Source organism: Ambystoma mexicanum, chromosome 2p (assembly GCF_040938575.1).
Source record: "Ambystoma mexicanum isolate Mex_15411 chromosome 2p, UKY_AmexF1_1, whole genome shotgun sequence".
Lineage (NCBI taxonomy): Eukaryota > Metazoa > Chordata > Amphibia > Caudata > Ambystomatidae > Ambystoma > Ambystoma mexicanum.
Window position 1 is genome coordinate 989,586,701 of NC_090923.1, and position 20,180 is coordinate 989,606,880.

The 20,180-nt window shown below is 44.8% G+C and overlaps 1 protein-coding gene across 2 annotated transcripts in view; it reads left to right on the top strand.

The window, feature by feature from the left end:
• EIF1AD (eukaryotic translation initiation factor 1A domain containing) overlaps positions 1-20,180 on the top strand; it is a 505,590-nt gene that overhangs the window by 464,723 nt on the left and 20,687 nt on the right. For both annotated transcript variants that reach the window (XM_069644800.1, XM_069644799.1), the window contains exon 6: positions 10,882-10,935. In XM_069644800.1, coding sequence (XP_069500901.1) covers positions 10,882-10,935 — 54 coding nt within the window. The remainder of the gene's footprint in view (positions 1-10,881; positions 10,936-20,180) is intronic.

A 20,180-nucleotide genomic window follows, 5' to 3' on the forward strand; every position in this document is an offset into this window, starting at 1 on the left:
TAAAAAAGGGCATGACCAGTATATGTGGTAGGGGCTAGCGTTTGGTGCATTGCACTTGGGGCAGGCTCCTGTGCAACTCTCAACAAATTTGGCCAGTCTGGCAGGGGCATAGTGGAGCTGATTCAGAACTTTAAAATGGATCAGCTGTAGCCCCGCGTTCACAGAGACGGATCTGGTGAGTTGACAGAAGCGTGACCATCGTATTTCATCAATCTGAGTGCCCGTATCCCACTCCCAGGTCTCTCTTATCGTATTATGTGATGGGGAGTGGGTTTGTACTAGTGAGTATACCAACGAGACCCCTTTATTGTGACTGTTAGGGGATACTATTGCCCTAATGCATTCGTGTACCTGGGGTTCCAACGGGAAAGATGGCCATCTAGCCGCAAAAGCAGTTTTCATACGATGATATTGAAAGCGTTTAAGTGGGCCTCCTCCCACCATCCCGATGAAGTCAGTGAGTTCACAGAATGTGCCATTTGCGAACATGTCCCTTAGTGTGAATAACTTGTTAGGGTCCCAGGATTGTTGAATGGCTTTATCAAATGTTGGGGATATACTCGAGAAGTTCCACAGGGGGACCTCCCGGTCATAGGGGGTCTCAAGGCCTAATCTGTTATATATCTTGGCCCAGGCGCGTATGGTTGTATATACCGGGTCAAACGGGCATGTGTCTCCATAGACAGGGTTAAGAAGAAGTGATCTGATGTCATCTGATGTCATTGGGGCGATCAGCATGTTTCTCCATGGGGATGTGGGGAGATGTGTCATCAGGGTCAAACCAGTGTTTAACAAATTGAGCCTGTGCAGCCAGATAATATAGTTCAAAATCTGGCGCAGCAATGCCACCCCGTGAGAATGGTTCCACCATCTTATCCCACCCCAATCTGGCCGTCCTCCCATTTCAAACGAAATTAGAGGCGAGCGACTTGAGTTTCATGAAAAAGGACTTGCCAGGCCATATCGGAATGTTGTTAAAATAATATAAGAGTTTGGGTAAGACTACCATTTTGAGAATAGCCACTCTACCATACAAGGACAAGGGAAGGCTAGCCCACGTTTGGAACTTGGTCGTCAAACTTAGTAACAGTTCACCATGGTTCTGTGTATATAACAATTGTTTGTCCCTGGCCTCCATAATACCCAAGTAACGTACTTGAGTCGGGGTGGGCCGAAGCCCAGCAATTGCAGCGATGTTACCCATACAATCCGTAAGGGGAAATATTTCGGACTTGGGAACATTGATTCTATACCCTGAATATTCCGAGAACTCATGTATGTCCGACATTATGTGCTGTACGTTCTCTACTGGGTCACTGACATATAGCAGGGTATCGTCTGCATATAGTGAAATGATCTGGGGGGGGGGCGGTCATCCTAAGCCCTCTATGTGAGTGGTTCTGGCGTATATGTTCCGCCATCGGCTCAATAGTAAGTGCCAAAAGTATAGGTGAAAAGGGACAGCCCTGCCTGGTACCTCTGTAGAGCCTAAACGAGGGGGACAAAGTGGTGTTGGTCAGAACCTTAGCAGTCAGGTGAGTATATAGTAGCTGTACGCATTTGATGAAGTATCGGCCAAAGCCAAACCGTTCAAGCACCAGGAAGAGATAAGACCAGGACACGGAACTGAAGGCCTTCTCGGCATCAAGGGCCACCACGGCAGCCTTTGTTGTGGGATCAATGTGTGCCATAACATTAAACAAGCGCCTCAAGTTGAGAGCTGTAGATCTAGTTGGTATAAAGCCCGCCTGGTCTGGGTGAACAAGGATCGACATGTATGGCAGGAGCCTGGTGGCTAACACCATGGCGAAAATGTTCGCATCGGTATTAATCAAGGAGAGCGGTCTATACGAACCGATGTCATGTGCAGGTCTACGGGGTTTCAGGAGGAGAGTAATAATAGCTTTGCGCATCGATTCTGGAAGGTTCCCTTGATTCATCGCCTCCTCCCACACTTTTAACAGTAGAGGGGCTAGTTCAGTCCTAAATTCCTCATATAGCTCCGCGCTAAATCCATCCGAGCCGGGGGCGCGGCTCCCTGACAGAGATTTAATGGCCTCTACGATTTCTTCAATAGTGATGGGCTGATCCAGTATGTTACGGGTCTCAGTGGTCAGTGTAGGGAGGTCTAGGTTATCCAAATACCGGAACGTGTCTTCTTTACTTTTGATGTCATGATTGGAATAAAGGGAGGAATAAAACTCAGCGAAGGTGGAATTAATGTCTTTCTCCTTATTAACCAGAGCCCCAGTGGGTGTCAAAATACCAGGGATTAGGCTCTGATGTCTATCTGTTTTAAGCATGGTGGCTAAGAATTTCCCGGCCTTATTACTCTCCCCATATCTACGGGCCTTGGCAGGCGCAGCCATGTATAAGACTTCCCTGCTGGCTAACGCGTTGAATTCCTTCAACGCGACATGCATTTGCGATAGTGTTGCCTTGTCCTGTGTGGCGCTATATTCAGTTTGTAACAGGCCTATTTTAGTTTCGACTGCGCCCAGCTCCCGTCTTACAGCTTTAAGCATACCCGTGGACTTGCCCAGGATAGTACCCGGATCCAGACCTTGAATGCCTCCCAGAGAGTAGCATAAGTGGTTACCGATCCCTCATTCATTTCAATAAATTCTGTGATCTCAGTATGGAGGGCTTCGCAAATATTAGTGTCCCTGAGTATGGCGGGGGGCATTCTCCACCGTCTGACTGGAGGAGGGGCATCACCCAGCTGAATGCCAAGTGTTACTGGTGAGTGGTCAGAGAGCGTGCAGGGGTGTATTTCACAACTGGTGACCATGCCGGCCAGGGGTGAGCTAATGAACCAGTAATCGATAGGTGAATGGGAATCATGGACAGAAGAGTAAAAGGTGAATTTCCTCTCAGTAGGGTGCAGTGTGTGCCAAGCGTCCACCACATCCATCTGTTCCATCAACTGCCGCACAACCAATGCGGCTCTGGAGGGGGCCCTGGGGGCAGTAGAGGACCGATCAAGGGACTGGTCCAAAATAGTATTGAGATCGCCGCCCCAGATTATCAGTGCTTCCCCTGACGTAGTCAGCATATCAAGTATCGTACAATAGAACTGTGGATCGTCCACATTTGGCCCATATGTATTAACAAGTATTAATTGGTATCCCGCCAACTCCCCCCAGAGTAGTGCATATCTGCCAAGCGGATCTATTTTACTGGAGTGGTATTTAAAGCACAGCTTGGGGTGTATGAGGGTTAACACTCCCCTAGACTGTGTTGAGTATTCCGTGTAGTATCTCTGGGGGCCCCATCTTGGCAGGAATACAGAATTGACATTACCCAGTGCGTGCGTCTCTTGAATGAAAAGAATATGAGGATCGTGACGTGTAACATATGCTGCCACCTTCCTCGCCTTCACCGGGTTGTTAAGCCCGCGAATATTCCAGGAGAGTAGCTTGACTTCTAAGCCTCTATCAGCCTGTGCCATACCCGCATGTTGAAAAAATCATCTGTCCGTAGCCTCGCCCCTGTCGCAAGTGATACGGCCATTCTGCCATGCAACCGCTCTCTGATTTTAACAATCGAACTCCTTTAAACAGAAACTCCCCAAACCATCCCGATCTGACACCAGGAACCCACAACATCTACCCCAACTTTGTCCCACCCACCGGCCACATCAACTGCGGAATATTGACCCACTCAATAACCTTGGTCGAGCTTGTTTTGGCATTGACCAAACTTCCAGCCGGAGCCAACCTTTTATTCGAATGAAACCCCTTCAGGTGGTCCAAATTTCCACACCAAAAACACCCATTTCCAACCCCTCTTACCTCCCCTCCACCCTCATCATCACCCCCAACTTGACGATGTACCCAAAAACAATTGTGGAACATTCCCGGGGTAGCCATGTTGCCTCACATGGCCGCCTGATTGGCTCCAATCTCCAATAGTCACATGGAATGGAGCCGCCCTGCTTGTAGGATCCATAAGGCTGCAGTGGATATTACATAAGGATACAGACCAATCCGGTCGCCGGAGATCCCTAGTCCTCGGGTCTTGGTCTATTGTTCTGTGCCGGCCTGCCCCCCCTCGGGGGGAGAGGTATGGAAGTCTCTATATACTGTGTGGCCTCAGTCGGGGATTCGAAAAAATGCGCCCTACCCGCATGTTGGATCCTCATCTTTGCCGGGAACATCAGAGCATATGGAATCTGGCGGTCTCTAAGGAGTCTCTTGACTGGTTCATATGATCGCCTGCTCGCCTGGACCCCGGCAGAAAAGTCTGGGTATATATGTATTCGGCATTCCTTGTGTTGAAGCGTACCAGCCTCCCTGGCCAGCCGCAGGATTGTGTCCCTGTCTCTATAGTTAAGCAGCCGTGCAATTATTGTGCGAGGGGGAGCACCTGGTTTGGGGGCCGGGGCAACAGTATGGTGGACTCTCTCCACCAAGAAATGTTCGGAGAATGACTCGGGACCAAATAGTGTTTTGAGCAGTTGTTCAAGTTGTTTCTCCATTTGGCCTTTCCCAAATGACTCCGCCACGACGACCACACGGATGTTATTACGTCTTGATCTAGATTCAAGATCCTCGCATTTATGTTGCATTTTAGTCATGGCTTCCTTAAGCTGAGCGATGTCACCGCCATGTTGTGAGATAGCGTCTTCGTTACTGCTAATTCTATTTTCTGCATCAGTGACACGTATGCTCTCTTTTTCAACTCTTGCCTTCAGGGAGCCAATGGTAGACACTATATCGTCCAGTTTCATGTTCACTGCTCGGAATCCATTTTCCACAAGCATGGTCAGCTTGTCCTCTCGTCCTACAATGTCTGCAGGTGGGGTTTCATTAGCGTCAGCGTGCACCTCAGTTATGGCGTCCGGCGCCTGGCTGCCGGTAAATGCGTCCATAGGACCCTTCCTCTTGTTACTGGGCGTCTTGCCTCCCTTCCCAGCCCTGTGCGGCTCGCCCATGGTGCCAGCCCCCGCCCGTTGATTATGGATATTCAGCGAAGCCACCTGGATCAGGACGACAGAGTTTGCCGCTGGGGCAACAGGGGGCCTCCGCCTCACCCCCCTTGCTCCCAAGACGTCTGTAGATTTTCCGGCAGGGACCCCAGCACCAGGGCACCAAGGCCCAATGTTAGGCACCAGCGATGGATATTTTCTCCCACGTAGTTAGGTGTCAAAACTCAGGGCGCGCCTCAGTTTACGCCAAAGAGGGCCTATATAGATGACTGGGTGTCCACCAGCGCGTGGGGTCGGCCAGGCCACCAGCACAGGGCTTCATGCGCTAGGGCGACCGTGCCTGAAGTCGCCAAAGGTAGTGTAATCTCCTGCGTATGTGCACCCACGACAAACAGATAGTTCTGGATGGGGACCGGGAGGCAAGGACTCCGCAGCAGACTACACGGATGTAGGGCGTGCAATGTAATATCAGGAGCAATGTTGCCCGCTAGTAGGGCGTTTCCGTCAGTCCCCCCTCACTGGCACAGGGGCCCCTCATCTCCCGCTGCTTCACGAAGCCGTGGGCTTTGGCCTCCGTAAATTTATGTAATGTCTTAGCGGACACGCAACACAGAGACCAGCTTCCCGTCCACCGGGAGTGTCGGATCACCCGGGGCCGCTCCCTGCCACGGGCAGTCACGTAGCAGGATGTCACCGCCGTGTCTAGTGGCGTCTCTGCCGCAAATTCCAGGGTGTGGGGGCCACAGAAGAGTAGCGGGTATCGTACCTGAGGGGGGCACAACGTCTCCTCGTCTTCACGGCCGAACAGCTCTCAGTCCGCAGCTGCTCAGCGTGGGCGCGAGTCAAGCGTGGGCCGCTGACAATGGCCCCGCCCCCACTCGGCCTCCTCCTCGCCAGAGTCCACGGCTCCACGTTGACTCTGCCTGGAACTCCGAGCCGGATCGCGCTCCCACACCAGTCGGGCCAAATTCAGAGCGGCGTAACTTCGGCGCCAGAGACCGATTTCCACCAGGATTTGGAGATGTTGGGGACCAGACCTCGGCTCATCTATACAGCCATTTGTGGGTGCTTAGGTGGCTCCAAAACGGATGTTTTCTGGACGGATCTTGTACTGGAGCAGGAGCTCAGGATTCAGGCGGCCATCTTCGTCGTGCGCAACAGCGCCCCCTTCTCTTTAAGTTTTTAAAGGATGAGCTCTCCATCCTGCGTAGAATGCAGGGGAGAGTAGAAAACCAGTTAGTTCACTGGTTCGAAGGAATTGGAGAGTTCCAGAACAATATTGACTCTGAGGTTCCTGGCGAGGAGCCGTAAGTATATAGTTTGTAAGAGTTCAAAATGTCTGACTTTCACTCTTGTCCGATTCCTTGCAGCTTGACCCTGGAGAAGACTGCCTCGTGCGGCTGGTAAAGTTCAGGTAAGAGTCTGTATTATCCAACACTGTCCGGTAAATGACACCTGTATGTAATCTGTTGCTTTCTCCCTTATTACAGGTGCAGAGTGAGAAATGATGGCGTTTTGAGGAATAATACCTCTGGTGACAGAAATTCCTTTGGTTTGTTCTTTCGGCACACCTGGCTGTCCTTTTGTTCCCCTTAGGTGCCGGAGATCGGCGAAGATGAATGGAGGCTGCGCCGGCCCGTGGAGATGAAGAATGCCTCCGGCAGTAAAATCAGGTAAGTCTATTGTGGTGACTAATATTGCCTTATTATTCTCTCGGCTCACCTTGCTGTTCTTTATTCCCCTTAGGTGCCGGAGTTTGGAGAAGAAAGGATGAAGACAGAGGTGGATCGTGGAGGTGCTGCGAAGACTGGTGAGTATAGCGCGGCGCTGCAGCAGGTGATGCAACGCGCATCAGATAACGTCTTTCTTCCTATTCGAAGGCGCGATGGATCCAGAATCAGGTGAGGAAATAAGTATTGTTCTTGTTCTAACCTTTCCCCTTCTTTCTCCCTTTTTTCTAGGAGCTCCAGACTAGAGGCCGGCGTGGCAGAAGACTAGATGCTGGCTTGCATGCACGGTGAGCGTTACGCTGCAGGATGCAGAATAACGCGAAGCGTGAGCTGCTCTTCGAGCGTGGTTTAAATAGCCTTCAAAGTAGTCCCAGGTAAGAAGTTCCCAAGACCACACCCGAGTAAGAAAATAGTCCCTGAAATAAAGTAGTCCCCCTTCAGACTTCACATTGGCTTGAATGCTAAGCAGCATGTTCTACATGAGGTAAGTGAAAGCAAATGATGCCTGGCGCCTTTGGCGCCAGGACTGACCCCTTCTATGAGCCTGGCGCCTATGGCGCCAGGACTGTACCCAGATAGCCGGGGCTGCTGGGTTTTTTCCAAGTATCTGGATGCCTGCTCCCGGGACAGATGGCCCTGGTCGGATGCCCGGGGGTAGGAATCATGACAACTACACAATAGAATGGCTCATAGGCCATAATGGGCTATGTACATGCACTGCCAGGTAGCAATGTGTATATATTAAAACATTTTTATAATTATTTTTATCACCGAGGATTCCCAGTCTGACGACGGGGGAATATTCAAATATCTGAATCTATGAAAGATATCAATGCTGGAGAAATACAGTTACAGGTAAGTAACTAAGACTTCCCTCTCACAGTTACATTTCCCCAGCCGCACAAGCTCAATGAGCCATGCAAGGCTGGGGGCGTTTGCTCCCCAAGCTTCGCATGGCTCATAGGAAATGCACCTACAGACAGAGCAGGCTGGAGTGGGCAGCATCTCATCCCCACGCTCAGGCCCCTTGCACGCATGTGCAGGGACCAGGAGCTGCCTGATTCCTGTTCATGCGTGCAGGGGGCTGGAGCACTGGAAACTCCGGACCCGCGGCAGAAGGTACGTTTGTTTGTTAATTTTTTTTAATTTAAATTATGTGTATGGATGTGTGCATGCTTGTGTTAGGTAAATGTTGGATGATGGATGCTGGTGTGAATTAGAGAGGGCCTTCTGTGTGTATGTTGTGTAAATGTGTGTGATTGTATATTTATTATTTAAGTGTGTGTGTGTGCGTGTGATTGTATCTTTATTATTTAAGCGTGTGTACGTGTGTGCGTGTCCGTGTGTGCGTGTCCGTGAGGATTTTGGCGAGTGGGGGTAGGTGGTTTGCACAACAAAGGCATTTAAAAAATACCTTTGTTGCACAAAGCCCCCCTCCCCATCGGCCAGAATCAGCTCTCCGTCTGGGATGCTATTTTTTTTTTTACTGGACATCTATGATAGATGTCTAGTAAAAAAAAAATTACCATACCTGGCCCCCAGCGTCTTGAATACACACATAATCACTTGGGGTGTGTGTGTTTGGTGCTGTGAGTCCCAAGGGACAGGCATGGTATTTTTTTTACTGGACATCTATGTTAGATGTCTAGTAAAAAATACCATACCTGCCCACCTGGTCCCCCAACGCCTTGCATACACACATAATCACTTTGATTGTGTGTGGGTCTGGCGCTGTGAGGCCCGGGGGAGTCGGGCGTGTCATTTTTTTTACTGGGCATCTATGATAGCCAGTAAAAAAAAGCCTTAGCCCACTGTCCCCTAGCGCCTCGCAGCGCCTCGCAATCACATTCATCATTATTGTGATTGTCTGACTGCAAGGCGCTGGCACACCACGGAGCAGGCATGGCATGTTTTACTGTGCATGGTTGATAAAGCAAGCATGATAAGTGTTATTATGTAACTAGACGTGCATTTTAAAGCAGCCAGTCTAGCCATTTCTTATTGTGGTATGACATTTTGTATTGGGCATCTTTGATAAAGCAAGCAGGATCAGTGGTATTCTTACTGTGGCATGTTATGCACAAAGCATACATGAGTATGTTCTTATATGGGAATAATAGGGTATAATGTTGCAGTCAGCATGGAAATGTATGGGCACAGCCATTGTGAACATGTTTTATACTGGCACATAGTGTGGGAAAAGGCATATATATATAAAGGCAAATATTCTCGGGGGGGGGAGAACCACCCTAACCCGCCCTTTCCTGGTGTGGGCTCCCTTGCTATGCTCAGACGCTCAACAATATGAGTAACTCATATTTACTCCCCTCCAGTTAAAAAATTCACCAGCAGCCACTGGCGTCTAGTGATTCAGTGCTCCAATAATATATTTTTTTTTTACATTTCTGTATCATTATAAGGTGAGGCTACACATTTCACACTTACCTCCATCTTCAGAGCTCATATTTACAGTTGTCTCTGTTCACATTTATATTTGTTGGGTTATTCAGTGAAATAGTTATTGGTAAATAGTTTGTATTGAGGCAGGTAAGATATGCTTTAACGGTTGTTACATGTGCTTTCACCACATTTAGAAAACCTTGTTTTTGAACCGCTGTCAGTTGTCTTCTTTGCTGACCTGCAGTCCAGTACTTTCCCCAAATATTCGAGGACTGATGTTAGTTTAGTAAACCATAAAACTTCTAGAATAGGGGGAAAAGGCTGTTTTGAGGGCCAGGAACTAACATTGTTCCAGTAACAGTGTATCCGTCACAGGTTTTTTGCCGAGACATTTCCTTTTGTGGGGTCAGTTCTTTGGGTCCGTTCTGTGGATGCAGCGTATCTACAAACAACTTCAAAACCAAACTAAAAGCCTACCTCACATCTGCCTTCTAGCTAACACGTTTCCCTCGCATCTACTCTGTTCCCTCACTTTCTATTGCCGCCACTCTAGCACTTCATCCATCATGGTCACATCCCTAGCACAGCTGGCCTACCTGCACTTAAAAATGTCTAATGTTGGTTGTTCTTAATCTATGTATGTCCACCCATGTATTGTCTTCGGCGACTGTTCCATTTATCTCCCCCACCCCCTCAACCTGGTCAGAATGTCGCTCAAACTCACCCCATTGTAAGAAGCTCACTGCTTCCCGTCAAATGGGATTTCTTATCTATTGTATGTTCTTTTGTTATCAAAAGAACATACAATAGATAAGATCATTGTTCCTCCCTGTATAATTAAACTCTTCAATTGGATAACTCAACAAAGACAAATATAAGTGTGAGTACCCTGATAATCGGCTGTAAAATTGAACCATGTAGGCTCACCTCATTTCTGAATTGGTTGCAAAATAACCAGCCTCTGACATTACTGGAGTGGGTTGGTGTCCGCTTCTTTGGTCGAAAAAAAAAGATCGAATGACCATTTGGTCGAAACCAAATGGTCGAAAAAAAATGGTGGAATTTTATTTATTTATTTATTTATTTATTTTGTTTGGTTAAAAAAATGAATATATAAAAAGGGGGGTTGGGGGGAACCCCCCCAAAGAAAAAGAAAAAGAAAAATTCGACCATTTGGATTTCGACCATTTGGTGTCGACCAAATGACTGGTAGCCGAGTGGGTTGTCCTAATCATTCTATCTTGCTCACCACTGTGTAACATGTTTTTCACTTATGAATAATCACATAGCTTGGTGGCATGAGGTTCGGGAAAGCTGAGCCACATGATGATACCCTCTTACCTTTCACCCCTTTATAGTAATGTGATTATTTTAGAAGCACTTATCACTAAAGGAAAATGTTTGGAGCCTATTTGTACCTAGATTGTCACTCTTCTCCGAAGTTTTTTCCTTTTTAGCTTGCTTCTTTCAGAAATGCATATCAGTCAACAGAAATCTTTTTTTAGATGCCACTGAAATTCGTTGAGCCTGATTCTGGGCCCGTTTTGGGATTGTCTGGTCTTCAAACTGTTAAACCTTTTAAGGCATTGTAAATATGATCATCCTTTACTGGTTTTAATGTATACATTTTTTCTGGAAAGCATGTGCTAGAGAGTGCTGGTTGTGTCTTTTGACTTCAGTGAATGGATCACCTACTATTGTATGTGTTGGTGTTCTCATTTTGTGCTGAAATTGAACTATTCATGTATGATGGCATACATCATTTAATTAAAAAAAAGCAAAATCAAGGAAATCTAATTGTTTTTGTATTTCACTTAACAGGCCAGAGATGTTTTCTATTGACTCTTCAGAAGGTGCGGCTGGTGATAAAGATGGGTAAGACCTACAAAAAGCATCTCATATTTGTGATGGTACCTAAACCAACTTTTTACAAATCAAGGGCAGCTTTAGATAGGTTGATCACATACGCACTTGCCAATGGAACAGCCCTGACAGCATTCTGCTGTATTCAGGTGAGCTGTTCTGAGTATTTTGTAATGTATAGCTCTAATTTAGCCACACAATGACATTGAGTATCCCCTCTCTGGCCCCTCACCCTTCCAAACGCCACTTAATGCTAAACTATGGTGAGATTTTGGTCCCGCTGTTCTAGGTGTACAGACCAAAATTAATAGACCTGGAGCAGTGGGCAAAATCTGAGAGCCTTCTCTTTAACAAACACACTGGTTGCTTTTGTCTTAACCACTGTTATTTTTTTAATTATTGCTGTGCTGTACAGTTTAAATTAAACTTTACACACTATAAAAGAAAATACATTAAATCAATAATAAAACATATTAAAAAAATTACCACTGCTTCATGTAAAATATTTATTTTGTTATATTTCATAACAACACAATTCTTTTTTTAGTTTAATTGTTTTTATATTGTACTGTAAATAAACGTTTTGAATGGAGTAATAAATATTAAGTGTTGATGTGCAATGGTTGACATGCCAAAGTTAAAAATATATTTAAATATTGAAAGTATAAGAATTTAATTCATACAAAATAATTCATATATCATATCAACAATACAAAAGAGAACAGACAAGAGAAAAGGGGGTAGAAACCATTACAATTAAAAAATAACAATTCATGGGGGTTTTGGAACATTAGAATTATAATCTAATCATTCAACACCAGCTACAGGTGGATTTGAATGTATAAAAGTAATAAAAGGAGCCCATTTCAATTAAAATGTATATGAATAATGTAAATCTTAAGCTATACAAGATTCAACATAATACATTCAACCATTTATTTACTATTAAAGATTGTATGCATCCTTCCAGTGTTTTGTAATAATCTGCAAAGAGTACAATGAAAAAATTAATGTTTCCTTATATCTCAGTAAGTGGGAACCTTGTCCACACTCGCAGAATCTTTTACTCTTTTTTTGGCTGTCATTTTTAATACTCTCCATAGTGTCTTAACTTTTGGCAGATACTGCCCATTGTTGTTGGGTTGCCCTTGGGGCTCCCCTTTTTAACTTTCTCTGGCTAACCTTATGAGAACTACAGTTTCCAAGCGTAGAAAGGATCTCTGGATCCCTTTTACATTTTATTAGGTGAGACCAGCAACCACCACCTTATAGGGAGTGCTTGTGAGATACTGGGTATCCCCTTTCTCATTCTAAATGTAACATTTATGTTACAAGGACAAACTTAACTTTAATAGCTGGTGGCAGTGAACCTTTTAACTAATTCGGTACACCTTTACCGCGGGCTGTTTAGACAGCCCCGGTAAAGGCACCGATGGGTGTTCATTTCACCAAAATGGCCTGTCTTTGTTTTGCCATTTTATTGTTCCTTGTCCTTTCTTGTTGTTTCCCTTGACATCCAGGGCAGGAAAATCCTTAGTGTTAACTTTATCTTCGCCGGGAATCCTTTGGATTCCCCACCCAGGCTCCCAGAGTGTCTGTGAAAGCAGGAAGCAAGGGGGAGTCCAAAACTCTGCAGCCCTCTGTCTCCAGCCTGACTGTGAGATTCCAGTTCAAACTGAGAGGCCTGCCAAGTTTGAATACTGTTGATTGGCTGTTTGATTTGCTGGGTTCCTGCAAAAAAGTCAGATCTTGGAAGCTGAAGAGGTAGGCGACGGCTGGAACCAAAACTGAAGCGGAGGATGAAGAAAACGCAGCGTAAACGATTTAGAGCGACCAGCGAACCTGCTGTGTAACCAGAGCCTGCTGTTACCCTTCCTTCCAATCGACCCAAGGACTCCGAAAACTACTACCCCGACACAGAACCTGGCGAGACACAGTAGACTCACAAAGACCTGCATTTTGAGCCATCCAATGTCATGCTGCGAACTTGCAAGGCTGCAATACCCTGGGACCTCATGCCATTGTGCGGTGCACAGTCTTCTGAATTCCGAATCTTGCAGACACTTTTTGGGCGTCCTGCTTGGCCTCCAGAGACTTGAATCGAGTCGGAAAAGTCCCCTCACCAGAATGCTGGACCTTGCAAATGGTGAGAATCCAACCAGCGATATTCTGTCTTCTGGCTCCTGAAAAGGGTGCCAAAAACCACAGAACCACATCCAGCCGCGAAGAAACTCTTGTCTCGAGCCTTTCCCATTGATCCTTGGTCCTGTCTTCAGTCTTTATGACAAGGAATCCAGTGAACAGGTTTTTGGCTGCAGATCCTGAAGTAGTCCTGCTGCAAACTCTTCTTCTGTGCTGAGGTACTGTGTTGGCTTGGGTATTACTTACCTTAAGTCTCTTGTGATTCCTGTGTAGCTTAGGAGTGTGTCCTGTGATTGGGAGTCTTCTCGTCCAAGATCACCAAGGCCCCTGCCAGAATCCACCTAACGTGTCTTCTCTGAAGTCCCTGGACCCTCAACTAACTTTGAAAGTAGAATACTTACTTGTTTAAACAGTCTTCCTCATGAACTCTGACTTTGCCTGCAACTGAGACCTCTTACCCTGCCTAAAGCTGGCTCCTAGACCACTGGGGTCCCTCTTCTTCCTCCGTGAGAACTCGTGTAATAGAATTTGGAAGGGCTGGATACTTTAAGGGGTTTACCTTGAAAAGTAAAAAAAAAAGTGTTGAAAAGTTTACTTACTTGTAAAATAGCTCGTTTGTAACTTACAGTTACAAAAGTTCTTACCTTGAAAGTGTTCTGCCACTTGTAAAAGTATATGTAAAGTTATTACTAACCTTAGATATGTTCTGCCATTCTGAAAAGTATATATAGGTTTTACCTACCTGTGTGTCATTCTGAAACTGTCTCGCCTAGGTTAATTTACTCACCTGTGAATTGGGTCGCCCTCTTTCTAAAAGTAATGCTGTTGGTTCCACTGTACTATTCCTTTTAGGATATAATTGTTTGAGTGTGCCCAATTGTGTCTTGCTTCCCCTGACTTGCTGTTATTCTGCCTTGGGTTATACTGATCCTTAAATTGCTGATAGCTCCTTTTAAAAGTGTATAGGTTTTAACTTGCTAGAATAGCTGCGCCATTCTTGAAAAGTGTTATTTAGTTGTAGCTGACCTTGGTATGCATGGTGCAATCCTCAATTGGTGTCAAAAGTTCTTACTGATCTTAGACTGTGTTCCACTGAGCTGAAACGTAAGTGTAATTGTATAATTGTATATTACACCCCAAAGGTCCAACTCCCCTAGAATATCTGTGTTATCCTGAATCAAGAGTTATAGGATTTTACTGTTCCTAGAATAAGTGTTCCACTATTCAGAAAAGTATATTGTCCAGTTGCTTTACTAAGTTATTTCTTGCTCAGCATTACGGTAGAACTGCCAGGGTCTACTACCCTTGTATTACTGAAGGTGATCTAAACCTAACTGTTGGTTTGACTTCCAGAACTACTGTTAGGTATTCTGAATAAGGTCTTATGCTTTGGTCTGTGTACCTTCAAGCCATATTGGTGTGTTTTGTGGTGTGTTTTGATTAATGTGTTTTATGACTCTATGACCAGTACTCACCCCAGACTTAACTTTGCATACTTATATTTAAAATAAACCTTTATTTATTATAATACGTCTGATTGTCAGTGTTTCTATTGAATCCTTGGTGTTCTGTCGGTCCTATGTACTTCCCCACAGCCCTCTCTCCCTCCTAAAATCTGCCTGGCTGCTCTGTCTATATGCAACCATATACTCAGGTGGTACAGCCTTATACTAAGAGTGGAGTCTTGTACTGTCTCAATTGAATGGTTTTACTAAGCCCTTAGTTGGACTTCAGAAAAACGTTCCTAACACTCTGTGCATTACAAAGAAAATTGATTTTGTTATATTTTCTGCAACACAAACATTAAAACTTTGAATACATATCTTTTCCTCAATACTCAATAAGGATATTAAGAGCCGTTAAATACATGAAGCTCTAATCAATGAAGACTCGTAACAATAAAGAAATATGTTTTGGAATAGTTTTTGTATTTGTTTATTATTTGTATCGCGCCCCAAACCCTGAGGTAACTGGGCGCTTGAAAAACTTAGTGGTTACATACAGATAAGGCAGGCATATTACAATCCAGTGTAGAGACAGCACGAGGGACCCTGGTTACAGGTGGGCCAGACAAGGAGATAATGTACAGTAGTATGACATACAAGCAGATGAGCAGAAGCATAAATAGACAATGGTCAGATAGCATAATGGAGGTCTCTTAGTGAGGAGACTTGTTGCTCAGCCAACTTTTTATACTGGCTTTAAAGGTGAGGAAGGAGGGTTCCTGTCTAAGAGGGATGGGAATAGAGTTCCATCGTTTGGCAGCTTGGACTGGGAAGCTGGCTCCTCAGGCTGTTTTTAGATTGAATCTTGGTACCACCAGGTTGGGGGAGTGAGATGATCTAGTAGTGCATCTTTTCCAAATAATATGCCATCTGTTCAGTGTCAAAGCTGAATTGCTTTTGAAGTGGTGTGAACGAAATGGGAGATGAATTGGGAATCGATTGTTGTCCATACACAATACCCATACTAATTAATAATAGCTCCATTAGTAAATTTCTGAAAATCTGAACTATTAAATGGTTTTGTTTGTTCGTTTTTGTTTTTGGCATTTATATAGCGCTACGAACCCTTGGGTATCTGAGCCCTGCTCATTACCCATGGTGTGTGGTGCTCATTTATAAACCTCGGAAGGATGAAAGGCTGAGTTGGGCCCTGCCGGGATTCGAACCTGTGTCAGCAGGCTCTGCACAGATTTCAAAGCGAGCACTCTACTCGTTGTGCTAGCTGACCAGCTAACAACATCTCCATTATGACAGAATTATCAGTGTTTTAGGGTGAATGATGTGTCTAAAAAAGATGTCTAAACTCAAATGATTGATACTAGTAACGAAAATCAGGAAAGGCAACTCCACCTTTTGGTTTTTGCTAACCTCGGTTTTATGATTGCAATCTGTGGAATTTTCTTGTTTCATAGCAATTTCAATAAGATTTAATTGATTTTTTTTAAAAAGTCAGGATATACAATTGGGAGCATGGATAGAGAATACATTATTTATAATCAAAACTTCAATATTCGTAAAATTGACAAACCACAGATCCCCGACTGCTAAATACTCTGAGTTAAGTACCAGGTTAACCATAATCTGACCATTCATATTGTAATCGTCTATAGGCCACCCCATATCTGAGTATTTTGTCACACATTTTAGTGACTTTATAGCACTGATATTAAAAACCAATACTAAAACCATGATTTTGGGGGAGATTAACTTTGGGTTTTTTAACCGATTGGATGCTTCAGCCATGTTACTGAAATCTTTGCTATCTGACCTAGGGTTTGAACAACATGTTACTTCCTCTACGCATGAAAAAGGTAGCACCCTGGATTGGGTCCGATCGCAAAACATTTGCATTGAGGATCTGTCAAATTGTCAATGCCCATGTTCGGACCACCATCTTTTGGATTGGAACTTGACTATCTTTCCTGTCCTTAAAATCCCCAAGGAAGAGTGCAGGGCAACGGTTTATAGACATAATTTCGAAATCAAAAATTTCAAAAGTCAAAAAGTCGAAAAAAAAATGTCGAAAAAAATAATGTTGAATTTATTTTTTATGACGTATTTTTTTTTAAATGGGGGGGTTCCCCCCCAACCCCCGTTTTTTCTTTTTTTTTTGGTTTTTACCTATTTTTTTTATATAAACTAGAGCCCAAAAAAAAATATCGAAAAAAAGAATAATTCGACATTTTTTTTTTCGACATTTTTGATTCGACTTTTTTGACATTCGAAATTTTGTATTCGATATTATGACTGGACACCCAGGGCAACGTTTAGAAATATATGCAAGCTTACCCCGACAGCCATGGCCCCCTTCTTTGCATCTTTGCCAAAAGACTTAACTCTTCTTAATTCAGCAGAAGAACATTCCAGCACTTATTGCAGAACATTGGAATTAGTTGTGGAAAGCTTAGCGCCAGAAAATCGCATGTAACTACGAAACCACCTAACAAAAAATGCTTTGCGCCAGATTTGCGACTCCTTAGGCAAAATGTGTTGAATGCTTTAAAACTTTAGGATAAAACCAAGACTGATGAGGATAAGCTCATCTATGTGCTGGCCGTCAAAACCTCTAAATTGGCCATTGTTCGGGCCAAAAAAACCTATTACGATCTTCGTATCTCTGGAGCAGCACCCAGCTCTAAGGAACTCTTTCGGATCCTTAAGGAGCTGGAAACTTCTTCTGTATTGCCACCTAGTAAGGTGGTTAAGGATGCCTCCTGGTGTAATATTAGGTCTTCCTGGATAAACTTGAAAGAATACAGGAAAATATCAGGCAGAAAAATATTGACTGCCCATTTGAGGGGATAACAATTGCAGAACAGGCAGCCCCTAAACCCTTTCCAGAGTTTACTTTTAAGCCTATCTCTGAGCAATATATGGCTGGGATCTTCGGTAAACTTAAGCCTACAAATTGTAGAGGTGATATCTGCCCAGCAATTACCATTAAGGCTTGCACTTCACATCAGGTACCTGTGATTACCAAGTTTATTAATGCCTCATTTAAGGAAAATGTTGTCCCCAAAAATATAAAGCAAGCATGGATTTCTCCTCTCATCAAGAAGCCATCTCTTGATCCTGGTATTGCGGGCAATTACTGGCCCATCACAATTGTGCCTTATCTGTTGAAGATTTTAGATAAGGTGGCTCACCTACAGATTGAAGCATTTTTGGCAGCTCATGATATATTGGGGGTTAAACAATCAGGCTTTAGAAAATCCCACAGTACTGAATCTACCCTACTTGAGCTAAGACTAATATAATGCAATCTATGGCAGAGGGTGACACCACTATGCTTATGCTGTTAGATCTCTCTGCCACGTTTGATCTTGTGGATCACTCTGTGCTGGCAGAGAGACTACGGATATCTGCGCTCTTCTCCGAGTCAGCGATGGAATGGGTTAAATCTTTTCTCGCTGGATCGTAGGGCTAGGGTTTTTTCCGAGAATATCTGGGCTGAGGAGTTCTCAGTGTTATGTGGGGTCCCTCAGGGTTCATGCGTGGCACCCACCCTCTTTAATATTTTTATAATTCCGCTGTTTGAACAACTAGACAGATTGGGTGTGGTGTACACAAACTATGCGGACGACACAGTGTCTTGTACCCCTAACCGGCGATTAGGCACGCAATGCCGCCTCTCTTACTTGTATATATCACATCTTTCAGGTGTGGATGCAGGCAAACAAGCTAGCACTTAACAGCACAAAGACTGAGCTTCTGATTCTGGGTACGGCAACGCACCTAAAAAAACGTCCTGCTGACTATACATCATTTAAAATTGTAGACTGTGTGATTCATATCCAGAACAAGGTCAAGACACTTGGGGTGGTCCTGGATCAGGAATTGGACATGAAAAATCTGGTTAATTTCCTTGTGTCAAGCACATGTTATCATCTCAAACCTTTGACATAGGCTATTCCTGTCCTCAGAAAATTGTGCCACAATAGCCCGCGCCATTATTCGTGCCAAGATCGATTATTGTTCAAGTCTTCTGTTGGATATCTCCAAGCAAGATTTGACTCGGCTGCAGGTGATCCATAATAAGGCTCTGCGCATTGTGGCAGGGTTTCAAAGGAGAGACCTTGTCACATCAGTTAGGAGAGCTTTACACTGGCTCCCTATTTGCAGTTGGATCATTTTCCGGGCGATGTGCATTACGCATAATTGCCTTTCGTTGCAAGTAAGTATCTGGCCAGTCGTATTTCATGCCTATCGGCACATAGAGTACTTGGGTCTAACTCTAGTAGCCTCCTGGAAACACAGAGAGCACATTTGGTCTACGTGGAGCGTAGATCATTTCCGCATGCAGCACCACGGCTGTGGAATATGCTTCCGCTAGATGTGAGGACATGCACTAATCTGCAACTCTTCAAGAGCAGATTGAAAACACATCTTTTTTTAAATGCTCGCCAATAATTTGACCCTGTACTCCTTGACTCTGAACTTATCCGCTCCGCCGTCTGTTTCTGTGCAGTGCATTTCTTGCTGTCTGTTTATCTGTTCACGTGGTGCGCTACTATGCCTCCGGGCGTGTCTGCCAGCGCGGTACAAATAAAATAAATAAATAAATACAAGATAAAGGAATGAACATCATCCCCATAGTCTCCAGTCGACTCAACCATTACCAAAATAAAGTGACCGTTTGTCAGTTAATTCATTGAGTTCAGAATTTGTTTTTAGAGTTTCTGATGATTCACTAGGTGTCGTCACTTCTCCCCAGGGAGGAGCCCCTTCTCATGAGGCTAGGAGAGGTGTGGCTGCTACCCAATAGTCTCCCTAGGGGTGGTTTAATGTGGTAGGACCTCATAGGGAGTGACTTCCCTACTGGGGATAAGACCGACCAACTGGGTGATAGACGCCAGAAAACCCAAACCTACCCAAAACCTGTAGCCCGCTTTCACACACCCCCTCTGACTGACACAAATATTTGCTATTGTAATATCAGGACCGTTTCAACTAAGACGAAGATAATCGTCCAAAAAAGCAAAGGGCAACCCCACTGCAAGTACGGAGAAGAGGTGGCCCCATGGAGTCATGAAGAGTGACTCATGGAACGAGAGAAAACGTTCTGCGGGTGGTCACCAAAAGAGCATAAAAACAGATGAAGGACTAAGTGATGGAGAGAATAATAGTCCTGGATGCGGGCCAGCTGAAAAAGAAAGCACAGACAGTCCAGCCTGGGAGAATCAATGGTGGAGCAGAGAACTTTCCGGGGAAGCTAAAAGCAGTCATCCAATGGAGACAAGAAGCAGGCGGCGAGAATCCTTTGCCCGGTGGTGTGGAGCTGTTCGGGAACATGGCTGGAGGTTGAGAAGCAGCAGCGCAACCTTGAGAAGGTAGACTGTGCATTCCTGCAACAGTGCCTACACTTCCGGCCCGACAACCAGGAAAGAAGAACCTGGAACAGGAGCCATGGAGACAAGGAAAGCCCGCGCAATGCTCCCAAGCGAAGCAAGACCCCAGGAAGAACCGGCATAGCGTTGCAAAGCTAGCAAAGGTAACTGGTGTAACGTGGGAACCAGTAGGGGCATAAAGCTAAGTTAATTGGAAATACGTAGTGCAAGATAACTAAACTCGATCATACGAGTAATCTTCCTCGTGGCAGCACTTGAAAGG